Source organism: Strix aluco, chromosome 1 (assembly GCF_031877795.1).
Source record: "Strix aluco isolate bStrAlu1 chromosome 1, bStrAlu1.hap1, whole genome shotgun sequence".
Classification (NCBI taxonomy): Eukaryota; Metazoa; Chordata; class Aves; order Strigiformes; family Strigidae; genus Strix; species Strix aluco.
In genome coordinates this window covers 63,418,613-63,439,521 of record NC_133931.1, presented here as the reverse complement: position 1 = coordinate 63,439,521, position 20,909 = coordinate 63,418,613, and the positions used below count along the sequence as shown (strand labels likewise).

The 20,909-nt window shown below is 39.6% G+C and overlaps 1 protein-coding gene across 7 annotated transcripts in view; it reads left to right on the top strand.

The window, feature by feature from the left end:
- The first annotated feature begins 6,723 nt into the window (after positions 1-6,723).
- The window catches only part of NETO1 (neuropilin and tolloid like 1), a 68,189-nt gene continuing 54,003 nt past the window's right edge, over positions 6,724-20,909 (top strand). For all 7 annotated transcript variants that reach the window (XR_012623124.1, XM_074822918.1, XM_074822909.1 and 4 more), the window contains exons 1-3: positions 6,724-7,721; positions 11,337-11,390; positions 12,980-13,117. Coding sequence is in view for 6 of the 7 variants with exons in the window: in XM_074822918.1 (XP_074679019.1) it covers positions 7,694-7,721; positions 11,337-11,390; positions 12,980-13,117 (220 nt within the window). In the remaining variant the exon portion in view is untranslated. The remainder of the gene's footprint in view (positions 7,722-11,336; positions 11,391-12,979; positions 13,118-20,909) is intronic.

Genomic DNA, 20,909 nt, shown 5'->3' with positions numbered 1-20,909 from the left:
TAATTCTTCAATGCATTTGCCCAACTTAACATTCTGCCAAAAACAATGCTGCATTTGATTTTGCAATAGAACTTAATTTATTACCAATAATTGATTATATGGTGGTTATCAGGTTTAAAGGGTAACATGTAACTGTGATATAAAGATCTGAGTATTATACCCCAAGCATGGGCCAGTCAATGTTACATGGTACCCAAATTTAGTAGCACTTTCTTACTGTAATATTAGTGATTTGTATTAGACTGATCTATATAAAAGATGCCTGTTGTGTGGAAGCTAGCTGGAAGTTATTCTTTAGAAAAAATGCAAATAGCCATTTTTAAATAAGTTTTCATTGTGTGGTAAATTATAGAAGTTTTGTAAAGAGCAAGCTATCTATTCTTAAATTAATTTTAGCTTCTGCCATTTCAATTTTCAGTTAAGCATATTCCCATGGCTTATCCATAGTTGTCTTCAAATTCTTAGACTGTGATTGGTGATTCAGAATATAATCTTGGGAAAGATTTACCATGAGATTCATGCAATCTTACAGTTGTTTTGTTGAAAAGAGCTTATTTATAATTTTTTCTTGGCTTCTTTTTTTTTTTTTTTTTTTTAGCATTAGTTATTTTGGCCAGAGAGTAGTAATCACAAAATTCCTACTGGATGAGTTAGAAATGAGAAAATATTTTCAAATATTCCTGTTTAAAAACTTTCTTCCAGATTTTGCCAATAATAAGGATGGAATTTCTTGAGCTCTTTCAGGTATCAATATGTCTATGTTTAAGTCATAAACCAACTCACCAACATGTGATTTACAAAAAAAAATCCCATTCTGTTAGGAATGACCCTTATTCTTGAAATGGTAAAATCAAAGGTTCTTGAAATCCTTAATTTAAGTGCCAAATATATCTCAGCTTAACAATTGGAACCCTGACTAACACTTTTGCAAGTATCATTTGCTCCAGAGAAGACAATCGGCAGTTTTCTACATCAGTGGCCTCCAAACTTTTTTGATCACAAACACATATCAGTAAAATATTTTTAAGCATGCATCCTCTATATATATATATATGTATTTATAAATTACATACATGTACTACTGTACTATTTTGTAAATTATAAAACATATACAAAAATAGAAATTTAAAAGGATGCGATAAAGATGAAATAAACAGTATTTTAAAAAATATTTTTATTTTGTTTATTAATGGTGCAAAAAATATTTTCTTCCCACACCCCAAGGGGTTGTATTTTGCACCCCATGCGTGCACAATCTCCCCCCATTTTGGAGACCACTGCTCTAGATAAAGCAAAAAAACCTGAGTACAGTAGGCAACCTTGTCAATTCCTGTATTGCGCAACAAATACTTTTTAATTCATCCCATTTCAGAGTAAGACTAATCAAATGGGAAGGAAAAAAAAAAAAAAAGAAAAAAAAAGTAAGCATCCTGTAGAAGATATGTCAATTATCTAGTTGAAATTGTGGGGTATCATGTAAATCCAAATTGCACTTAATAAATCCTGAGCTAATCATGAGTAACTGAAGATAAGTGTCAGATTTTTCTTCTTCCCTTGTTTAAACTTCTTTCTTGTCATATTTCAGTGTTACCGCCCAGACTGGCTTCTAGAAGGGAAATGCGCTTCAATTTCCAATAAAAGTTTGTGAGAAGAGGTGTTCTAACCCTGTTGTGTTCAGGAAAGCCTTTGCTGGAAGGGTGCAAACCCAGAGTCCTCCTGCACTTACAGGAGAGAGGTCTACAAATGACCAGAAAATGGATAATGAGAGAACAGATTTTATTTTAAGGGATCAAAAGGTGCCATTATGCTGATATCAAACAGGGATATATATATTATGCCTCTCGGTAGGTATTTCATCACAAAAAGAATGGAGAATATTTCAGTTTTTCTTGTTTCAGCTTCTATCCCAGTTGAAAATAAAATTGGGTAAGTCCACATTAATAAGTAACTCAGTGCAAAAGGAGCTTATCTCAAAGGTTGAATGGTTGGTACTGAGATCTCCACACCTTCTCTTTAGCATTAGCTTTACTCTGTTCCTGTGGACTATGTGCCCTTTAGAAGTTGGAAAACAGACTGCTCCTGGAACACATTTCTCAGTTTAGTTTCATCCCTAAGTAAAACAGCTCACACACTCAAAGACTGCTCAATTTGCAATCCAAAATGCAGTAAGTGGGGGCAATTGGGAGATTCACTTCAAAACACACTTCTAATCTGAACTAAAACACGAACATAGATGTGCTGATGGGCTTGGTGATTCATTTTAGCATTTCCAAATGTCACACTGTGTATAGCTGTATTATTCTGAGCCTGTAGTTTGGATTTGTTACATTCTAGCAACAAAAACCATTCACAAAGAGATTGTGACAAAAAGTACATATGCGATTACATAGTTCAGCACAGAATCCACACTGTTTTTAAAGAAAGTGTAGAGAAGTGAAATATCACTCTCTTATTTCTTCTTTTCCACCCTCAGATGCGTAATTGCTCTCCATAAATCAGGAAGCCAATGCCTCCTCTGTTTCATAACTTTGCTGTTTCTTGCAGTTCAAGGAGTCTTTCGGTAGGAATGTGGGAGTAACTTGTGGCTACTTTGAATCCTTTGTGTCTTTTATCTACACAAAGAGGAATTAATTCACTTAGTTATTAAAGGGTGTAGTTAGAAGAGCAGTCAATGGCAGAGCAGGGATAGGACAGCAAAGAAAAGGTATAAATGCTGGACAGATTCTGTTTTCACAAGAAAGATTTTAATAGAGAAAAGTACAGGGGTAATTTACCTAGGATGCCTCCACGTTGGGGAATTTTTAACTGAGATTGAATAATCTTCCATTTTAACTGAGACTGAATAATCTCCTTTGGTTCAAGGAGAAAATAATCCAGATATACTCCTAATTCTATTATATGTTACAAATGAAAGCAAGCTAATTCAATCCTGAATATTAAGGAGTTTCTTTTTCTCAGTAACCATAAGAACTAAACTGTTGCCCTCCTTTATGCCCCGTTGTCCCCCATTGCTCACAAAATCACAGAATCATGGAATGTTGAGGTGGGAAGGGACCTCTGGAGGTCATCTGGTCCAACACCCTTGCTCAGGCAGGGCCACCTACAGCCACTTGCCCAGGATTTACTTCTGCTATTTGTCATATAAACACATAGATTAACTACAGAAGGGTGAAAGTAAGACAGATTTTTTTTTCTTTTTTTTTTTCTTTTTTTTCTTTTTTGTGATTGAAACACCACGATAACACAGTTCAGAGGCAAAATCTTTTCTTCTCTCCATTAAAGTGTCCAGTCCTTCACTTAGCTACAAATGGGAGACTCTACACTACTGTTTCTGACAAAACTGTTAGAAATATTTTTGTACTTGTTTGTCTTTTTTCATTTTGTAATGTTGATTTGAAAATGTTCCATTGTGCTTAAATTGGTCTCCAAATGGTTGATCTGCTTTCTATCATGCTAACCATCCTCAGGCTGATCAGTGTCTTAGGTTAGCCTAAAGATGTTAGACCACAGGAAGGAAGTGCTTCATATCTTGCTGAATAAAATATTCGGTGTTCAAACAAACTCCCATAAAAATCAATAGAAAAACTCAGCTGTGAAAATGAAAGAGAGAGGCTCACAGAATGCCCTATATGAAGAGATTACCATGTAATGGATGGTTTAAAACTACAAAGAATAACAGTGTATGTACTGAATCAAGGAAAATAAAATTTCAGCTGACATCCAATAAAGAACTAATAAAAGTACATTTCTAATTCAAAAGTGTAGCTGTCAATCCATGTAATAAAATAAGGCAGTGTTCTTCTCTAAGGAAAATGCAAAACTTAAAACAAACTTAAACCCATTTAAAAATCAATAGGACTCTTACCAAGTAAAATCCAAAGGATTCCAAACAGTACTAACATGTCATTTGAGACAATTGTTTATGGTCATTATTCTTTTCTATCAACTTTTTTTAACATTTCGTGTTTTATTAAATGTGAATACCTTTCTTGCTTTTTTTAGTTTACAGCCTAGTAGAAATGTAAGGGTATGGTTACTGGCTAATTAAGGATGCAAAAAATACACACTGAGTATATAAAAACCCATATAAAAAACAGGTTAGTGAAAGGTGCATGCTGGCTGGTGAGCTACTACCTTTTTAGAAAGAGTATTTACCAAACCTCACATAAACAGGTTTTGCAACAAAATGAGAAATAAAGCTAAAAAAGTTGGTAGGCAAGACTTTAGTAGTTGTATGAAGTTTGAAATTTCAAACTCTCTACAGAAGGGAGATGTATTGAGGTAGAAAGTGATTTTGACCAGTCTCTAACTTACAAACCCTGTGTGCTCTCTTACATATGCCTTTGAACAAGCTTTTAGAGTCCAGCTATGTAGATCCTGATATATCCCTTTAAGGTCTCATTAGCAGAACATGCAATGGCCACTGTGGCCATTCTTCAGCTATTTTGTGGATGTCTCACTCCATAATGATGGCGACTGATTACATTTTACAATATTTTAAACATTCCTGGTATCTACCACATGCTATTTGTCAATACTATTGCAATGGTATCCTTAAAATTAAGACTGAAAATCGAACGAGATCTAAGATCTTTAAAGATTAATACACCCTATTTCAGAAAAGGAAAAATATTGAAGCTCGCTGTTATATGATGTGACACAGCACATTTTCCCAGAACAGCAAAATCAGCTGTTTTGTGCCTAGTTGTTCTATAACCTTTTTTTTTTTTTTTTTTTTTAAAGTAACTATAACTTGAAACTTAGCCATATGGATGTCTGCATCATCCTGCAGAAGAAACATCTGACTGTCGATAAACACTCCTATGACTGTTTTCAACACTATCTTTCTTCAGTTACTCTACTGTTGCTTGACTAAGGCAGACTGCACATCTGTATTACAGAAGTTTATCCTATGGATAAATCAGGTGACTTTCAATTACTGCACAAATAAAGTTCTTTAACTTGAGATGGGAGAGAATAGGGAAGGTCAGAGAAATTGCTGAGAGGGTTAGAAATCAGAGTAGGACAGCTTATTAAGATTAACAGCTGCAGACTTGATATTGCTAATGGCAAAACAGATTACACAAAACATAGGTGAATCCTTTCATGAAGTCTTCCATCTTCTATATTCCTTTATTATAAGGAGCTTACTGCAGAGCCCTGTAGCTGAATCCTGTGCCCTTCTCACCCAGCAGGATTTTTAAATGCTCAGAGTCAGGCTGGTTGGGGTGATGCCTGGCTGGCTGATTGAATGGATGAATTCTGCTAGCCACAATCACCTCAGACTTAGCCTAATGTGCATGCTGCTGCTGCTGACTGACTGCATTCGTAAGCATCGATGACAGATACATTCCTGATTTCAGAGTACAGAGCAGACAATCCACAGGCTGAAAAAAGCCCTGAGGTTATTTGTTAAAGCAAGGCCAGTTACTGGAAAAAAAAAATAATATCGAGGCTTCCTCATCATTCACCTTCTAGAACATCAGTTGTGCTGTTCAGTGCTGTCCCAAAGGGAGTAAAGGTACCCGCCTCGTTAAAAAGCTGCCCTAAAGACAACAGGTCGCCCGACTACGTGCCCACCAGGTAGCCGGCAGAGCCGGGGCTGGGGGACTCGACCCCGGCGGGCAGCCCGGCTCCGCGGGTGCGCACCGCCCCTCCGCGCCCGGCCGCGGGGACCGCCTGCAAGCAGCGACCGGCGCCGTCTGACCTGCGCTCGCCTCCCCTTTGCCTTTCCTCACCCGCTCAACGGTGCATCCCGGACTGTATTTGATTTTTAATAGATTTGCAGCCTCCTCCCCAACACCCTCCCGACCCCCGCCCCGCCCCGCCTGCGCGCTTCCAGACACACTTTTCTCACTGCAAAACAGCGTGAGCATCAGGTGCGGGCGAGGAGGAGCGGGGCCGCCCCTGCCTCCGAGGGGCTGGCTGGGCGTGGGGAGCCGGGGGAGGGGGCTGACTGTGCCCCGGGGAGCTCGGCTGGGCTCCCCCTCCCCGCGGGGGGCGGCGGCGGCTTCCCCGCGCTGGCCCTTCCCCGGGCTCGCCGCCGCAGCGGCGGTGAGGAGGGGTCGGGGGATCTCATCCTGCTCCCCTCGCACTTCTCTGGCACAAACCGTCCCTTCTCCTCGGCGCCCCCCCGCCGCCGCGCTTCGCCCCTGCGGGTCCCCGCCGGCCTCCCCTTGCCCGGGCCGGGGGGTGCCGGGGCCGCGGCGCTGCGGGAGGCGGCTGCCGCGGCCCTGCAGGGCCGGCTCCCGGGGCCAAGGGGGGACACTGCCCTTTCTGTCCAGCCACTCCTTCTCCTCCTCCTCCTCCTCTCTTGTTTTTTGCTGAAATCATTTCAGCTTCTCTCAGAACTCTTACTATGAATATGTTCTCCCTGCTCTACTCTCCCCCTCCCTTCCCGCCCTGGACACTAGCCCTCCGCAGCCTCGTCAAAGGGATGGGTGTTTGGGGTGGGATGTAGCTGGGGAGGAAGATAAATCTGAGAAAGGGAGGGGGGGAGCGAAAGGGAGAGATTTTGTTGTTGTCTCTAGGCGGATTGGAAGAGGCAATCATTATATCTGCGGCCGGAGGATTAGCAGCTAAACTTTTATTGCTCCCTTTTGTGTGTGTGTGTGTGTGTGTGTGTGTGCGCGCGCGTGAGTGTGTGGAGGTGTGTAAGTGGAGAAGTCGCCTCTCAAGGGGGAAAACCTTTTCTATTTTCCTTTGGCAGGTGCAGTTCAAGGAGGAACTCATGAGCATTTTGTCTGATCCATGAGCTGATTGGGGAGGGGAAACGATCCCTTCCTCTTACTCTTCCTTTCTCAGTTTTGAAATAATTCTTTCTCCACCACCGCCACCCTCCCGCCCTTCCCCTCCCCTTCCCCTTCCCCTGCACTGAATGAATGGAAGAGTCTCCAGGGTTTTCTTCTGCTTCTCGCCCTGGACTGGAGAAGTGAGGGGACATCTCTCTACCCTCATCCATCTCTATCTCGCTCTATCCATTCCCGAGAGGATTTCAGACGGTGCAATGTGTTTCCAGCCTCTTGCCGTTGCTACCACTTGATACTATGCTACGCGCAGGGAGAAGATTTTGCAGAAATGGATTTGCTCGATTTTAAAGGATTTCTTCTCTAATAAGGATCGCATTGCACACAAATATGACTAAATCCCCTATTTGGTAAATCTTTCTTCCCCCCACCCCTCCTCTTTGGGTTCCCTCCCGCCCGCCCCCACCCCTTCAGAGGAGCAAGCACAGGGAGCTGATGACGGACCCATTAATCCCTTCTTCAATGCATCAAAAGAAGCTGAAGGGCTGGAAGTCGCTGGGCTCGGAGTCCTGCAGGAAATGCTTCGATCTGCTTTTGGTTTTGTATGAAACTGGTGACTAGGGGCTCGGCTCGCCCCGCCGCCGCCGCCGCCGCCCGCCGGCACCTGGATGCGCGGGCCGCCGCCGCCTTGCCCGCCGCCGCGATGCAACGCTTGTGGTGGTGCTCATGGTAGCTCGGCTGTGATGGGATCGAGCCGGCGGTGATTATTTGAAGGCGGTGAGGGAGAGCGAGTGAGAGGAAGGGCTGCTCCGCTCTGCTGTGTGTGGGCTTCGGGATTTTTTTTTTTTTCCTTCTTTTCCTACTTCCATCCTCTCCCCGCCACTGGAAGTCCTCCCGTATCTAAATGGAATTAGTGGAGACCGAAGCCCCTTGTGTAAGGAACAGACATGACCCATGGGCGCAGCTTCTTTCACAGTGAGTATCTATCTCCCCTTTCCCGCCCGCCTTCCCCCCCCCCGCCCCGGCTGAGCTCCGCCGCCGCGCACGGGCTCCTGCCCTCCGCTGCCTCCACAAGTAGCGTAACGGGACGCCCAGACCTCCGCGGCGTGGGGGTAAACTCCCCCCAAGCACGCACAACACCCCCTTCCCCGCCACTCTGCGGTGCAGCGGCGGGGAGCCGGTGTCTGTCAGCCCTGTGGGGCGGGGGGCTGGAGGATTTCACCTGGGCGCGACGTGTCTGACGGCTTTCGACGTGCCGGGGGAGGGAGCGGGGAAGGGCCCCCGCCGTCCGCGGCGGTGCGGCGCAGCCCCAGCCGGGGCTCGAACCGGCGGTGGAGCGAGGGGGCGCGGGGGCGGCCACAGCGGGCGCGGATCCCGGAGGGCTGCGGGGCGGGGGCGGCCCCCTGGGGAGAAATCCTCCAGGAGCAGCGGGGAGGCACCGAAACCTAACAATTACACGTCGAAGATACCCCCCCGCCCCCCCCCCCCCCAGGGGCCTCAGGCTGCGTGGATGGGACCTCTTCTCCCTCCTCAGTTTTGCAGAGGGTCACTCTACTGCAAGGGGCTCGGCTGGCCACAGTTCCTTCCAGCACCTCTCTCGACGCCCACACCTGTAAAATAGCAGCTCTTATGGCCAGGTATTGCTTGTCCAACAATTCTTCGCTAGGCTAAGCCATGCCTATGCCAAATCACAGCCTCCAAAAAGCTGCCTGGCCAAGAGATAAATCTCCTAACGTACGGCTTGTAATGGAAAAATGCACAGATCCGAAAAAATGCGAAGATGCATAATCAGAGGGGCACTAGAAAGCATGATTATAATTACACCCGTGATTAGGAGGGAAAGGGAGAGGAAGAACACAGAGAGAATGGAACAAGAAATTTGGTGGAAACTTCTTTAAAATAATTCCCAAACCCAGATAATCACAATACTGTTGCTGTACTGCCAAAGCTTCCACAGTGACAGTTTTCAATGAGTGAAGATTGCACCACTGGTCTCTCTGGGGTCTTTTTTTTTTTTTTTTTTTTTTTTTCCTCTGTGAGGAACACTGTTCTTTTCCTGTGGCTTGAGAAAGAAAAAAGACAAGGGGTCATAGATTAAAATGGAGTGCCTTGACTGCTTAAGTAAAAAATACCATGTTATCTTTTTCCTTAAAGCCCATAATTTTAATTACTTTCATGGCAATATACAGATTTTGGTGATGATGGTGTTAATGTCACGAAATCAAGAGGCTTTCTCTTTTTTTGAAATGTGGGAGACATACTTCACTTTATTTATCCACATGTGAGATATGATACGTCCAGAAAAACTTAGTCTCTTAGTTTCTTCTTATTACATTTTATTATCAAGATTATTTTGATTCCTTATTAATAATAAATACTTACATGATGATACATTAAGTATAGCTCCCTGCTTTGGAATAACACAGCTCTGCGACTTGGAAGTATCCTTTCTAGCGGTTACAGCTAGAATTTAAAAGTCTGTGCTTTGTCTGTAATCTTGGTAATAATATCTCTGTGACTTGGGCCAACTCTCCTTACTTCTCTGAACTTCAATTTTTTCCATATAGAAAAGGAGGGGAGAGCTAATAGATAAAGGTGCTTGAAATGAACCTGTAAGAGTCAGATATGAGTTGTTATTAATTGGCTAAGAAGAAACATTTCTCACATGGGGTTTGTTTGGCTGTTGTGCATCCTGTTCCAGCTTCTATAAATTTGTGGGCAAAAAGAACACCGGCAGCTGGCTCCGTATTCTAACACCAATCCACCTTACACTTATTGAGAAATTAGATTTTTGACTGGTGAGAATTACAGGCATAGATGCAGTATGTTCACTGCATGAAACACAGCTAAAGTAAATGAGCAACTTAGTAAATGGGCGAATCCTGCATCTCCTTTAGATTCTGACACAGCCGGAGGGCAGAGTCCCAGCTAGCGTGTATTTCCAGAATCCATCCCTGAGGAGAGTAAGGGCATGAATGGTTGGGTAGCGTTCAGATCCGAGCAGAAGATGTAATGTTCTCACTGAATGCCCATGACACAGAAGAGTTTTTAACTACCAGCTCTGCCAACATCCGTCTCTGTTAGCTGAGGGATTCAAAAAGACACGGGGGCTGTGAGCCTGACCAAGAAATAGTGAATATGCTGCCAAGCCTTCATTTTCCCAGAACTTCAGCCTTTCCCTGCTTAATAAGGTAGCCATCATCCATGCCTCAAACCCTGTGTCACACAGGAAGGGTCAAAGACATAGAAATAGAGATCTCAATGCCATCAGAATACTGGAAATATGGAGACTGGCTTCCTTTGGGGTAAAAATTGTACACTATTTGCAGTATAAAAGCTGAAAATGATGAAAGCACCATCTTTGAAAGGATCATTTAGGTAGCTAGTTACTAGCCCATGATGACTTTTGGTGTCTTTGGGGGATAAGAAGAGGAAAGTGTGCCATTCAGTTACATTTGTTAAAGACCACAGGTCTGTCAATTCCTCATCACAGTCAATAATACAAATGACAGCTGATCAATCCAAAATACTCAGAATAAACAACACAGCTTCACCTCCACTTTAACTTCAGTGCGGTCTGGCCAGTATGTCTGGGCCTAACACCGAACTAGCTGGGGTCAAAACCCCAAGCACTCCAAGAACTGATGGGTATGTTCTCTTACGCTCTTGCTATCCCACTGTCTCCAATAGCCAAAGAAGATATGGGAGATGACAAGAAAATGCTATCATCAGTGCATGATTTCTTTATCAGGTAGCTAGCTAGTCACTTTGGTCTTCCAAAGCAGTGTCATTATGACTGACCAAAGTGTTTGCCTCTTAGCCTGTTCTAGTTAAAATGTTATATTTGGAAACTCCCAGAAACTCAGGAAGTATCTCAGATTGAAGTCCATCTCAGAAAGGTCACATTTGTTCCCAGGAGGTATAGCTGTCCTATCACAGTTGGAGATAGGAGATTTCTATTTGTAAAATGGGCTGCAAATTCACTGCAGCACAAAGAAACACCCTCTCCACAAGTCAAACAAACTAGATTAATGAGACTGTTAAACACACACAATAATTTACTTCACTGGGGACTTGCAAATGCTTTGATGGATGTGAAGAACCCAACCCCTCACTTCTCTCATACTCCCAGTACTCATTTTCAAATTTTATTGTGCCATAGTGAGAGACATTAGTGAGTCCAGTGGCACTGAAACTTAGCCGGCCTTTGTCTCCCTCTGTTAAAAGCAGCCACTTTTCTATTACTGGCTGAAGCGAGTATATTTATAAATAAATATTGGTAAAATGTTATTTTCTCTAATATTAAAAAAAGAAAAAAGTAGGAGGCAAACATCAGTGCCTGGGGATTTTGTTTTAAACCCAAAAGATCTTCTCTTTATTTGGATACATTTTCAAAAATTAATACTTACAAGGACAGATCAAAAAGAAACTTGTTTATACAAAATGTTCAATTTAAAGATGCAAGTAAACATTAAACTTTTTTTTTACAGTAATTCTATTCAATTTGTATTCTTCTAAAATAAATGTTTACAACTGATTTGATTGCAGGCACTATCACACTGTGATATCTAATGCATGTTTCTCTTTCAGTTGTAGCAAGTCTAATCATCCTACATTTGTCTGGGGCAACCAAAAAAGGAACAGGTATGTAAACTTCAGACATTTTTTTCAGACATTAGAGTTCAAAGTATGGATTTGAGCTGTTAGTTTAGTTCTTGAAATTTTCAGTAGTTCACCTACTTCCAGCATCTGTCCTTTGTTCATTTGTTCTTTGTGTTAGTGTGCCTGTACACACACACAAATCCAGTGGTACCTTTTTTAAAACAGGTTAGTGATCTGATCCACAGCTAGATTGAACTAAAGACTCAGCCTGACTCTAACTAAAGATTGTGAAGTACCCCCACTTTCAGCTGGGAAGTCCAGTTTGGGCACTGAGCTTAAGATCTTTTTGCTTGTTGAATTAGAATTCAAAATCTGAAATTGGGTATCATGGGTGCATTTGTGCAGGGCAGAGATAGAAATAGGTTGTTAAAAGCCCTGGGTGCTTAATGTTGTGAGAGCCAAGCAGGGAGAGTTGCTAAGCACAGAGTGTGTCTGAACGTGTGTCTGAATGCTCAGTCCCTACGGGCATGAATTCAAGAAATTAGGATCCATGTCGTACTTAGCTTGGATACAGACCAGGAAGAAAGAGAAATGCTTGCAGAGCATAAGGCAGATCTCGGGTGGTTAAAATCATCCTTGGAAGGTGCCTGTCTCCCTCCACTGATCATAAGAGGGAACCTCAAACAAACTTGGCTCTACACATCTGAGGTTTAAGTTAGATGGGACACTCCTTGGATATAGATACCTCATTAGGAGCAAAACACAGGAGTCCTCTTCAGACACCTGTGTGAAGTCTACAACCTAGTATCCTTCCTTTTAATTCCAGCCTAGCTATTTTTCCCTCCAAAGAATCCATCTTATTGTAGCCTATTTGTTAAAGCATGGTGCCCAGGAAGTGATCCTTCATCTTCTTCGGCCTGAACAGACTCAAACCTTTGTCTCCAGGCTCTCTGCCAATGTGCAGAAAGGAGTGCAAGAGTTTCAGGGCTAGGAAGAAAGCAAACAAGAAGGTCTGACTCTGCTTTCTGATGATTCACAACAGAGGAGGAAAGTTCTGGGCTGTGATTCCTGGCCTCAGAGCTATTTGTTAATTTTATCGCAAACAGCAAGATAAAAATAATCTATGAACCAGAATCCAGGAATTCCCCTGTCTATCTCTGTCCGGTAAATATAGAGTCAAGCTGCTGAAAATTCAAAACATTTTGTATATTCTATGCTAATTCTGTGGGTTTTTTTCCTTGATTTTGCAACTCTGATGTATTCCTGTATTATGGCACATAGCTTGCTGATAGAGCACATGCTTGAGCCTTTTGAGATATACGAGTGGGAAATTCATGTCTCCCATTTCTTGAGCATGTGTTTTCCCTACAAGGTTATTATTTAAAAAGCAATATAAATAAGTCTTCCCCTTGACATCCAAGCCTCTTCTCTGCTTTGAAAAAATATTTTGAGTAAGAATTAGATGTTTGTACCCCTAAAGAACAGTCCCGCTTTCCTCCAGGTCAATGATCACACACTTAGTCTCAATAGAAAAAAGCTGAGGCCACTGACAGAAGGGCCTGTTTTATTCTGTAAGAGTTCTAAGTGTCATGTGAGCTAATTATATAATGCTTAATGTGATTGTTTCACAGAAAAGCAAACTACTCCCGAAGGACAGAAACCAGTGCAGTGTGGAACTTGGACAAAATATGCAGAAGGAGGCATCTTTACTTCTCCCAATTATCCCAACAAGTATCCTCCTGACAGAGAGTGCGTCTACATTATAGAAGGTGATCAGCTGAAGAATCTTTATATTCTATCATCGACTATATATGTATATAAAAAAAGTGGTTTTATTTTCTTATAGGTGAAGAGTAGGTAAGCCTATATGATCATGATAAATCTTTTCAAGACATAAGATTTAGAGAAGGTCTATTTCTGCACTTTTTGGTATAAAAATTTAAAAATTTTATAGAGCATACCAAGAAATACTGGAAAATACTTGATTTATTTCCTGACATCACTCATAAATTAGTTCAGGTGATAAGTATGTATGAGTCACTTAGTAATAAACACACTATAATTTATTTCAGGATATTCAGAGAATGAATAGAACCTAAAATTCTGTAACATGACAGAAGAAAGCATATTTAAAAATGAGTAAAAAAAGTGAACACAAGAAATAAAAATGTTTTTGACTTTCATAAAGATGTTTTAAACTTACCATAACTGAATCAGGGATGACATGTATAGCTAGGCTAAGTACAGAAAAGAAAGTCGTACAGAAAATATCCATATAGTGAATGTAAAAATTATTTTCTATCCAATTGTTCATGAGAAGTGAAAACAAATGGAAAAAAAAAAACCCAAAACAAAACCAGAAAAGAATAAACATTAACACCAAACAGCTGTAAGACACAGTTTTTTAAGAGTAGACAGTTGCAGGCATGGAGGTGATGTAAGAAAGCCTAGAGGTATATTACAAATAACTTATGCAGTTTCTTTTCATCAGCCTTAGTACAATGGATGTTGAAGGGATTGTTGTAAAAATGAATCTGTGGAAAGAAATAGAGATTAGATACTGTCAGAGCTTAGTAGAAAAGATGAATCAGGTACAGAATGGTAAGTCATTGGAACCAAGAAGATTCATTTATGAGTTGTGAATACATGCAGAATACAATACTGACGCTTGTTCCATCCATGCTTGGTTGGACAGAATTATTAACTACAAATGATGGACCAGGAATTATAGAAATACTTATTTTACTAAAGATGCGGGAAACCAAGAGAGATTTCCAAAGGTGTACAGCTGATTCAAATTGAACTAGCTCCTTTAGAACCCCCCACTAGGCCTTTCCAGAAACCAGTCTGTCTTTCCAAATCTAGTACCAGCTAACTAAAAGAAAATATTTTACAAAAACCTTTTGGGGAAATGATGCATAGTAAATGTATGTATTGTTTAGGAGAACAAATCACAGCAAAATGACTGAGATCTCTGCATTCCACCTTAGTGCTAGCTAACCTGGCAGAAGTCAGAAGTAAAGAGGTGATTATAAATCATGGAGTCAAACCCTTTAAAGAAAATTTATGCTTGTCCAGTCTTCCCACTTGAGTCCAAAATTTAAGCAGATGTGTGGTAAACATTTCTTCCATAATTTGGTCATTGATTTAAAATAAAAGTATTTTTTTAAAAAGATAAATGTATATGTTCAATGTGTACTACTTAGTGTTATATTTTTTGTTACACCTATATTGCTAGATCCAGGTCTTTTTGCATATGTTGATCAAATTATCCTTCTAACATTCCTGTGAGGCTGGGAAGAAGTAAGCCTATTGTATCTTCAAGGATCTGAAACACAGAGATGTGTTTTATTGTTAAAGAGAAAGAGTGTGGAAAAAAAGTGACCATTTTTATAAACCCTTGTCCAGTGTCTTAGGCCATAAGGTGTTCCTTCTCTTAGTAAGAAGGTGTCTGAAAGCCCTTTATTGTAAAGACCTTTGTCTTTATTATAGTAATTAAGTACTTATAAAAATAAAGTTAATAAGCCAAAAGGTGGCAAAATACACTGTTGAAACAACCTGATTTAGAGTAGCTTAAACTGGAAATATCTAAGAACAATTCAGGAAGGAAAGATTTAATCAACCAGCTTCTATGATGAAGATGAAATTCCATGTTAACTAGTTTGAAACAATGTATAGTAGAAAGAGTGATCTGAACTCAACAGACATCTTGTATTTTACAGGAAAAATCAATCTGGCAAAACCCAGTTGCACATAATTTCTTACAACACTGATATCTTCTGCTTCCTGTCCAGCCATAATCAACAGTTTGGATTGCAACTGAGTATTTTTAAAACCCATGATGATGGCAGCTCTATCAGCATATAATTTGATGAGAACCATGCATATTGTACAGCATTTTCAGCTCTGATAATCCCTCTATTTCTGTCTTCTAAAAACATCAGGAATAGTGATGTCTGAAAAATGTCACAAAAATAAACAGAGATGTAGTAAGATGATGAGCAATGATATTTTAAAAAGTGGAAGTTTTCAAAAAAGTCAAAAGGAGAAACACTGAAGGACAACAAAAATGATTTTGTAATTGCAGTCAATTATTTGCCCATATTCTTTTTACAACATATAAAACTGGCAGAAAATTATAAAGAAGGGTAGGGAGTGAAAACTTTTCCCCATGTCTTTTATATTCTGTGAAATTCATTGGCATAATATATTGAAGTTAGAGGACTGAAAAAAAAAAAAAAAGGATTAATTATTTTACAAATAGCAACATCTTGTGGTCAGATAACAATCTATGGAGTGGATAATCCTTGCTAATCCGGGACATAAATATCCATTCAATTTTAGAATAAGACAGAAACATCTCCATATGCATCTTATTCCTGTATTTATTATTGAGATTCCAATACACTTCAAAGAGCTTCTGGCTGCTGTTGAATACCAACTACCAAACTAGGGGGACTATTGATAGGACTTGTAATAGCATTCCCACATTGCTATCTCCCTTTTATATGTCTTAGAGAGTTCAGCATACCAGGACTGTATATACCATACTGACAGCTGCCTGATGTGAGTTTAAATACATATACAAATCACCAGGTTCCTTCCTGCCTGCCTGCTTTCATTCCTTCATTTTTTACTATCAAACACAATCTAGGGCAAATTCTAATGGCTTCCCTCAGACACAATTCCTACTAAATTTACTGGACTTGAGTAAGGACTCCAGCATGTAGTGTGTTGTAATAAAATTGAATTTCATCTCATGATACATTTTTTTTTCCTCCATATTGTAGCTCATCTTAAATGTGTGCAAGCCTTTTATCATTTCAAAATTACTTTGGTGAAGTAAAGGGTCTTGCAAAAATTGCCATGATCATAGACTGAGTTTCTAAAAGAGAAGAGGATTTCTGACTGCAGAGGCTTCTGTCCTAGCAGTCAAAGGCATAAGCAGATCAAACAGCTAGAAGTTTCTTTTTCTTTTCCTTTTTTTTTTTTTATTTCTTTTCTTCTATTTTTGTAGTGATGTTAATTAACTATTGGAACAACTAGGAATTTTAAAGTCCAGATTGGATGCCCTTCTAAAAGAAATCCTTTAGGTCATCCAGAAGTCATGGACTCAGTACAAAAATGATTATGCTATAGAGGAGCTTCTGGTGAATCCCATCTGCCTTTCAAAATGCATTAAGAATTCGTGTTTTTTTTTTTCTTTCAGTCTTATTTGGCATATAGAAAATGTAGGAAATAGCTGAGTGTACACATTAGATTCCCTGTTGGACCCAATTTCACCCTTGTTTCACATATTCATGACTCTAACCTGGCAATATTCACAGCTGCCCGGAACAACCGCAGCATTGGCAGCATTAGCCTTTGCCAGACTGAAGAAAATTTGGCATGTAAGCTCCAAAGGGAAATTTGCACAGGAGACTTTGTAGGAGCAAAAGCTTCTCTTTGTGTTAAGATATCTGGGGAGTGGGATAGTCATACTTTACACAATATATCTTAAGAATTGGTTTATAAATCCTATAAGTGAAATACTTGTAAGCTTTTATGCATTCTTCAGTTTTTAATAATGAAATGTTTATTTATAAATCTAGGTATGGGCTAAAATTGCTTTATGGAGATATGAAATAAATCTTCCACTTTATACATTTGTGGACATTTAGAGCTAGCTCTCTTGAAGGTCTTCTATGTTTTCATTAAAGACCATTAAACTCTAATCCTAGATATTTCACAGGAGTTAGAAAATGGTCACGTATCACTGTACAAAAAAATCTCTGCTCAAAGTCCTTTTGTATTTCACAGTGATTTTTGTATTCAAAAAGTTTTCATCAAAACAAGGAAAGAATCCTCTTTTGAAAGGATGATATAGGTGGATTTGTTATCAAGAGCAGGACAACCAGAAAGACCAAGGATTATTGAAGACTATTAGTACTGTAGCAGCTCAGATAGATGGGGGTATGTGCTGAGTTCAATGTCTTATTTCCATGCAGTCTGGTAAATTGAAACAGATTTTTTGCTTAACTTCAGCTGTCACTTACACAGACTCAGAGGCTGATCAGAATTAAAACCTTAATTGTATGTTTTTGCTGCAACTGTTCTTCTACTGCAAGTTGGAACCCAATGCCTTCTTTTTTATTGAATGTAAAATCTCAAGACAGCACTTGTGTAAGATAATTAGATGAAAAATATGACAAGACATGCAAGCATTAAGTAACCTTTCCATGGTATTAAACATTTTTGAAGAAAGATAATTGGAGTTAAATAGGGAAGATTTTTAAGATTTGAAGCAAAATCATTTTTATGAGACAGCTTCAATATATTTCATTTGGACTTGACAACAACTTTTCCTGATATTGTAGCCACAGAAAAATTCTGAAGATGTGAATAGGGATTACCTATGAATAAGGATATCAGAAATGACCACTCCATCCCTCCTTTTCTTACGAGATGGCCAGATTCTAATCCAGTATGGAAGAACCGCTTATTCTGGGCGTTTTGTTTGTTTTGTTTTTTTCTGTAGCTATTCTGGACTTGTTCTCACTGTATTTCTGAAAGTTTTAGTGTGACCACATTTGCACATGCTTTGTTGCAAAAACTGTGGCACAAGATGTGTATTTATACAATGCCTGCTTGCTTTAGCTTGTGTTTGGCAAAGAAACCCTTTGTTAAAGCCAAAGTATAAATTGGAAATGATACCTTTTTCACTAAAAGGAAGTTAAAGTTGGTAGTTTGAACTGTGTGTTTTCATCCCTTATGGTAATTTCCAGGAAGATTTGAATAATCCTGCTTCTTAGGTACATTATTGCAAACAAAACATTTAATTCTAAATATCATACAAGATGGTGAATTTAAAAGCACATGATTAAAAAATGCATGGATGCATGTATACACCCCTTCCTCCCTTTGCTCAATCTTCTGTGATCACCACAGTCCTTGCAGTTACAGAAACACAAAGTATTGCACTCCTTGGGAGTTAGGAGAAAGGACCTCATCCTGTTCCAAGTAGCTTGCAGAGCAGGCTGGGACACAGCCAGTACCTATACTAATACCTAAAACAGATCAGGAAATGTTCACTGGCCTTAAAGCCAATAGGCACAATCACACATGTACAGGTTAACTCCTTTCACCTTCCCAGTCAAGAGTACAGATACAAACTGCTTGCTGTGAATGGTCTTGACTGATGCAAACCACCACATCATGCCTAAGAATGGGTTTTGGCAGTTCTGACTGGCATGGCCAAAATTATGCCAGGAGGTGATTTTAACATTTACTAAGTGGTCCAGCTCCCAAACTCATTCTCCAGCCTTGTTTTATTTAGCAGTGTGGAAATGGTGTTAGTGAATAGTCAATGCTCCATTCTTAAAGTGGAGCAGCTCTACACACAGGAGCTTTGGGCCAAAGTAGAAACTCTTGAGTGCTCCTTGAGCTGATGTGATTCTCTCTGATCCTCTAGCAAGAACTGAGCTTCACTAGGCAAAGCCTTGTCTTGACTTTGTTGAAAGGTAAGTAAAAGCAGAGAAGAGTACACTATAGCAATATTCTGATCTTAAAACTAGATAGCAATGTGAGATTCAGAGAGTTACATGGAGGTTGTGGAAATTGCACATTTTTTTCTCAGGCTGTTCTTTCACTGATTTAATAGATCTCATGTGTAACTCTGTAGGCCTGATTCTTATTTGCCCACGAAGACTCCTTACTGAGGCTACAATAGGCTTTAGGACTCCTTTTCAACACCAAAAACCATGTCAAGAGGACTGAGCTATAACTCAGAGGGGCTCATGCCCATTTTTATCACGTTACATGCATCTTGGATTCAGAGAAGTCCTGTTAAGGTTTTAAACTTGTAAAACTCCTCTTGGTATTAAATAGAGTAGTGAAGGCCTAACACAGGAAGATTATAAAGGACAAATGTGTTATGTTAATGACATAAGCCATTTTTGAAGCAGGTATATCTTTGTTGCCATGGAAAGCAGAGCAGCCATACACTGTGATATGATGCTGTCTGACACTAACAGTACTAGCAGGATTCACCTTCATATCTAGTTTGCAACATTACAGTAAAGCTTTAGGTAAGTTAATAACACAATATTTGAACAGTGAATATATAAGATTTTCAAGCCTTAATGAACATTCTTAAGATTACCTAAAATGTTGTCAGGATAGAGTTTCTGATACCAGACTCTGCAGTCCCTAGGTGAATGGTGAGTAGTTCTCAACAAATCTTAAATGAATAAGAGCATGTAAATATGATCCTAGATTGAAGGTGCTGATTGCTCTCTTCTGCCCTAGTATTGCTTAAAGTTCAAATCAATATTTGTTATAAATATGTGAAGTCAAAGGTAGAAACATCTGAATAAAATTAACTGATGATGTCTTCCAGTTATTCAGTCTTTTACTATAATCTCAAAGATCTACTTTGGTCTTCAGACCTCAAAAAGGGTAGCATTAATAAGATCTTCTTTACAAGCTTTATTATATGATTTTATTTTTAACAGGTTTTTTTATACTTTCAGTGTAGTTTCATTTCCATGGACTGTGTATTTGGTGCAAATATATGTAAAGTTTTAGGTTTTGATTTGCTATTGAATTTGTATTGGCACAAAGATCACAAATTTCCTGTAAGTTGGTATAAATAGCAACAAGCCAATAGTAAGCATTTCCCAAAATGTGAATTTCTTCAAAATGAGAACAGTAGATAAGTTTTCTTTCTTATGTTATATTAAATATTTCAATAAATATCAATCACCCAATTACATTAACATGAAAGTAAACCTATTAAAATAATATTTCTTCTCAAAAAATGTTTTATTAACTTATTTATTCAATGCTTCTTGTAAAATGAGGCTGTATTTATTTACATGTAATAGTTGTAAATGGGATCAGACTGTGTGCTCTTGTGTAAAGATTGTAAGATTTACTTAATGTCTTCTTATTTTGTTCCTTTTAAATAGTCTCCACTCTTATGTCAGTAATGAGCTCATCCCAAAGTCTTCAATTTAAAACATTTCGAAATAAATACAAGATCTAGGTTCTGGTCATACTGATAGTTTTCTTATTATTCCTGAGGAAAGAAATGGAAGAATACTGACTTCAGGAGTTTCCATGTTAAGCTTATGGACTCAGCTTGGAGTTTGATCTTGCATGTTTTCATGTGAAAAGAATGGTAACTCAGGCAAAGCTCATAGTAATTTCAATCATCTCTTCTAATATGTGTAAAGTGTAGGACACGATCCCATGAGAGGCACAGCAGGCAGTGACACAACAAACCCTTGTCTTAGCAGAAAGCTTTGTCAGCAAAGGCTATATTGCGCCATGATCTAGACACTGAAGACATACATTTTTTGCTATGGATAGCATTAAGCACAGGGAGACCACACCCCAGGAGTGCTTCATCTGTTAAAATTTGTAGACAAACCCATGATTTTTTTTCTTTTCCTTTTAAGAAAATACTATAGTTCAACCTGTAGCTATTTTTCTTTATACTGGAGATACCAGGGGATATTTATTTTAGAGATCATTCTGACTGCCACCAGCCTTAGTATATATGAATAAAGATGTTTTTAT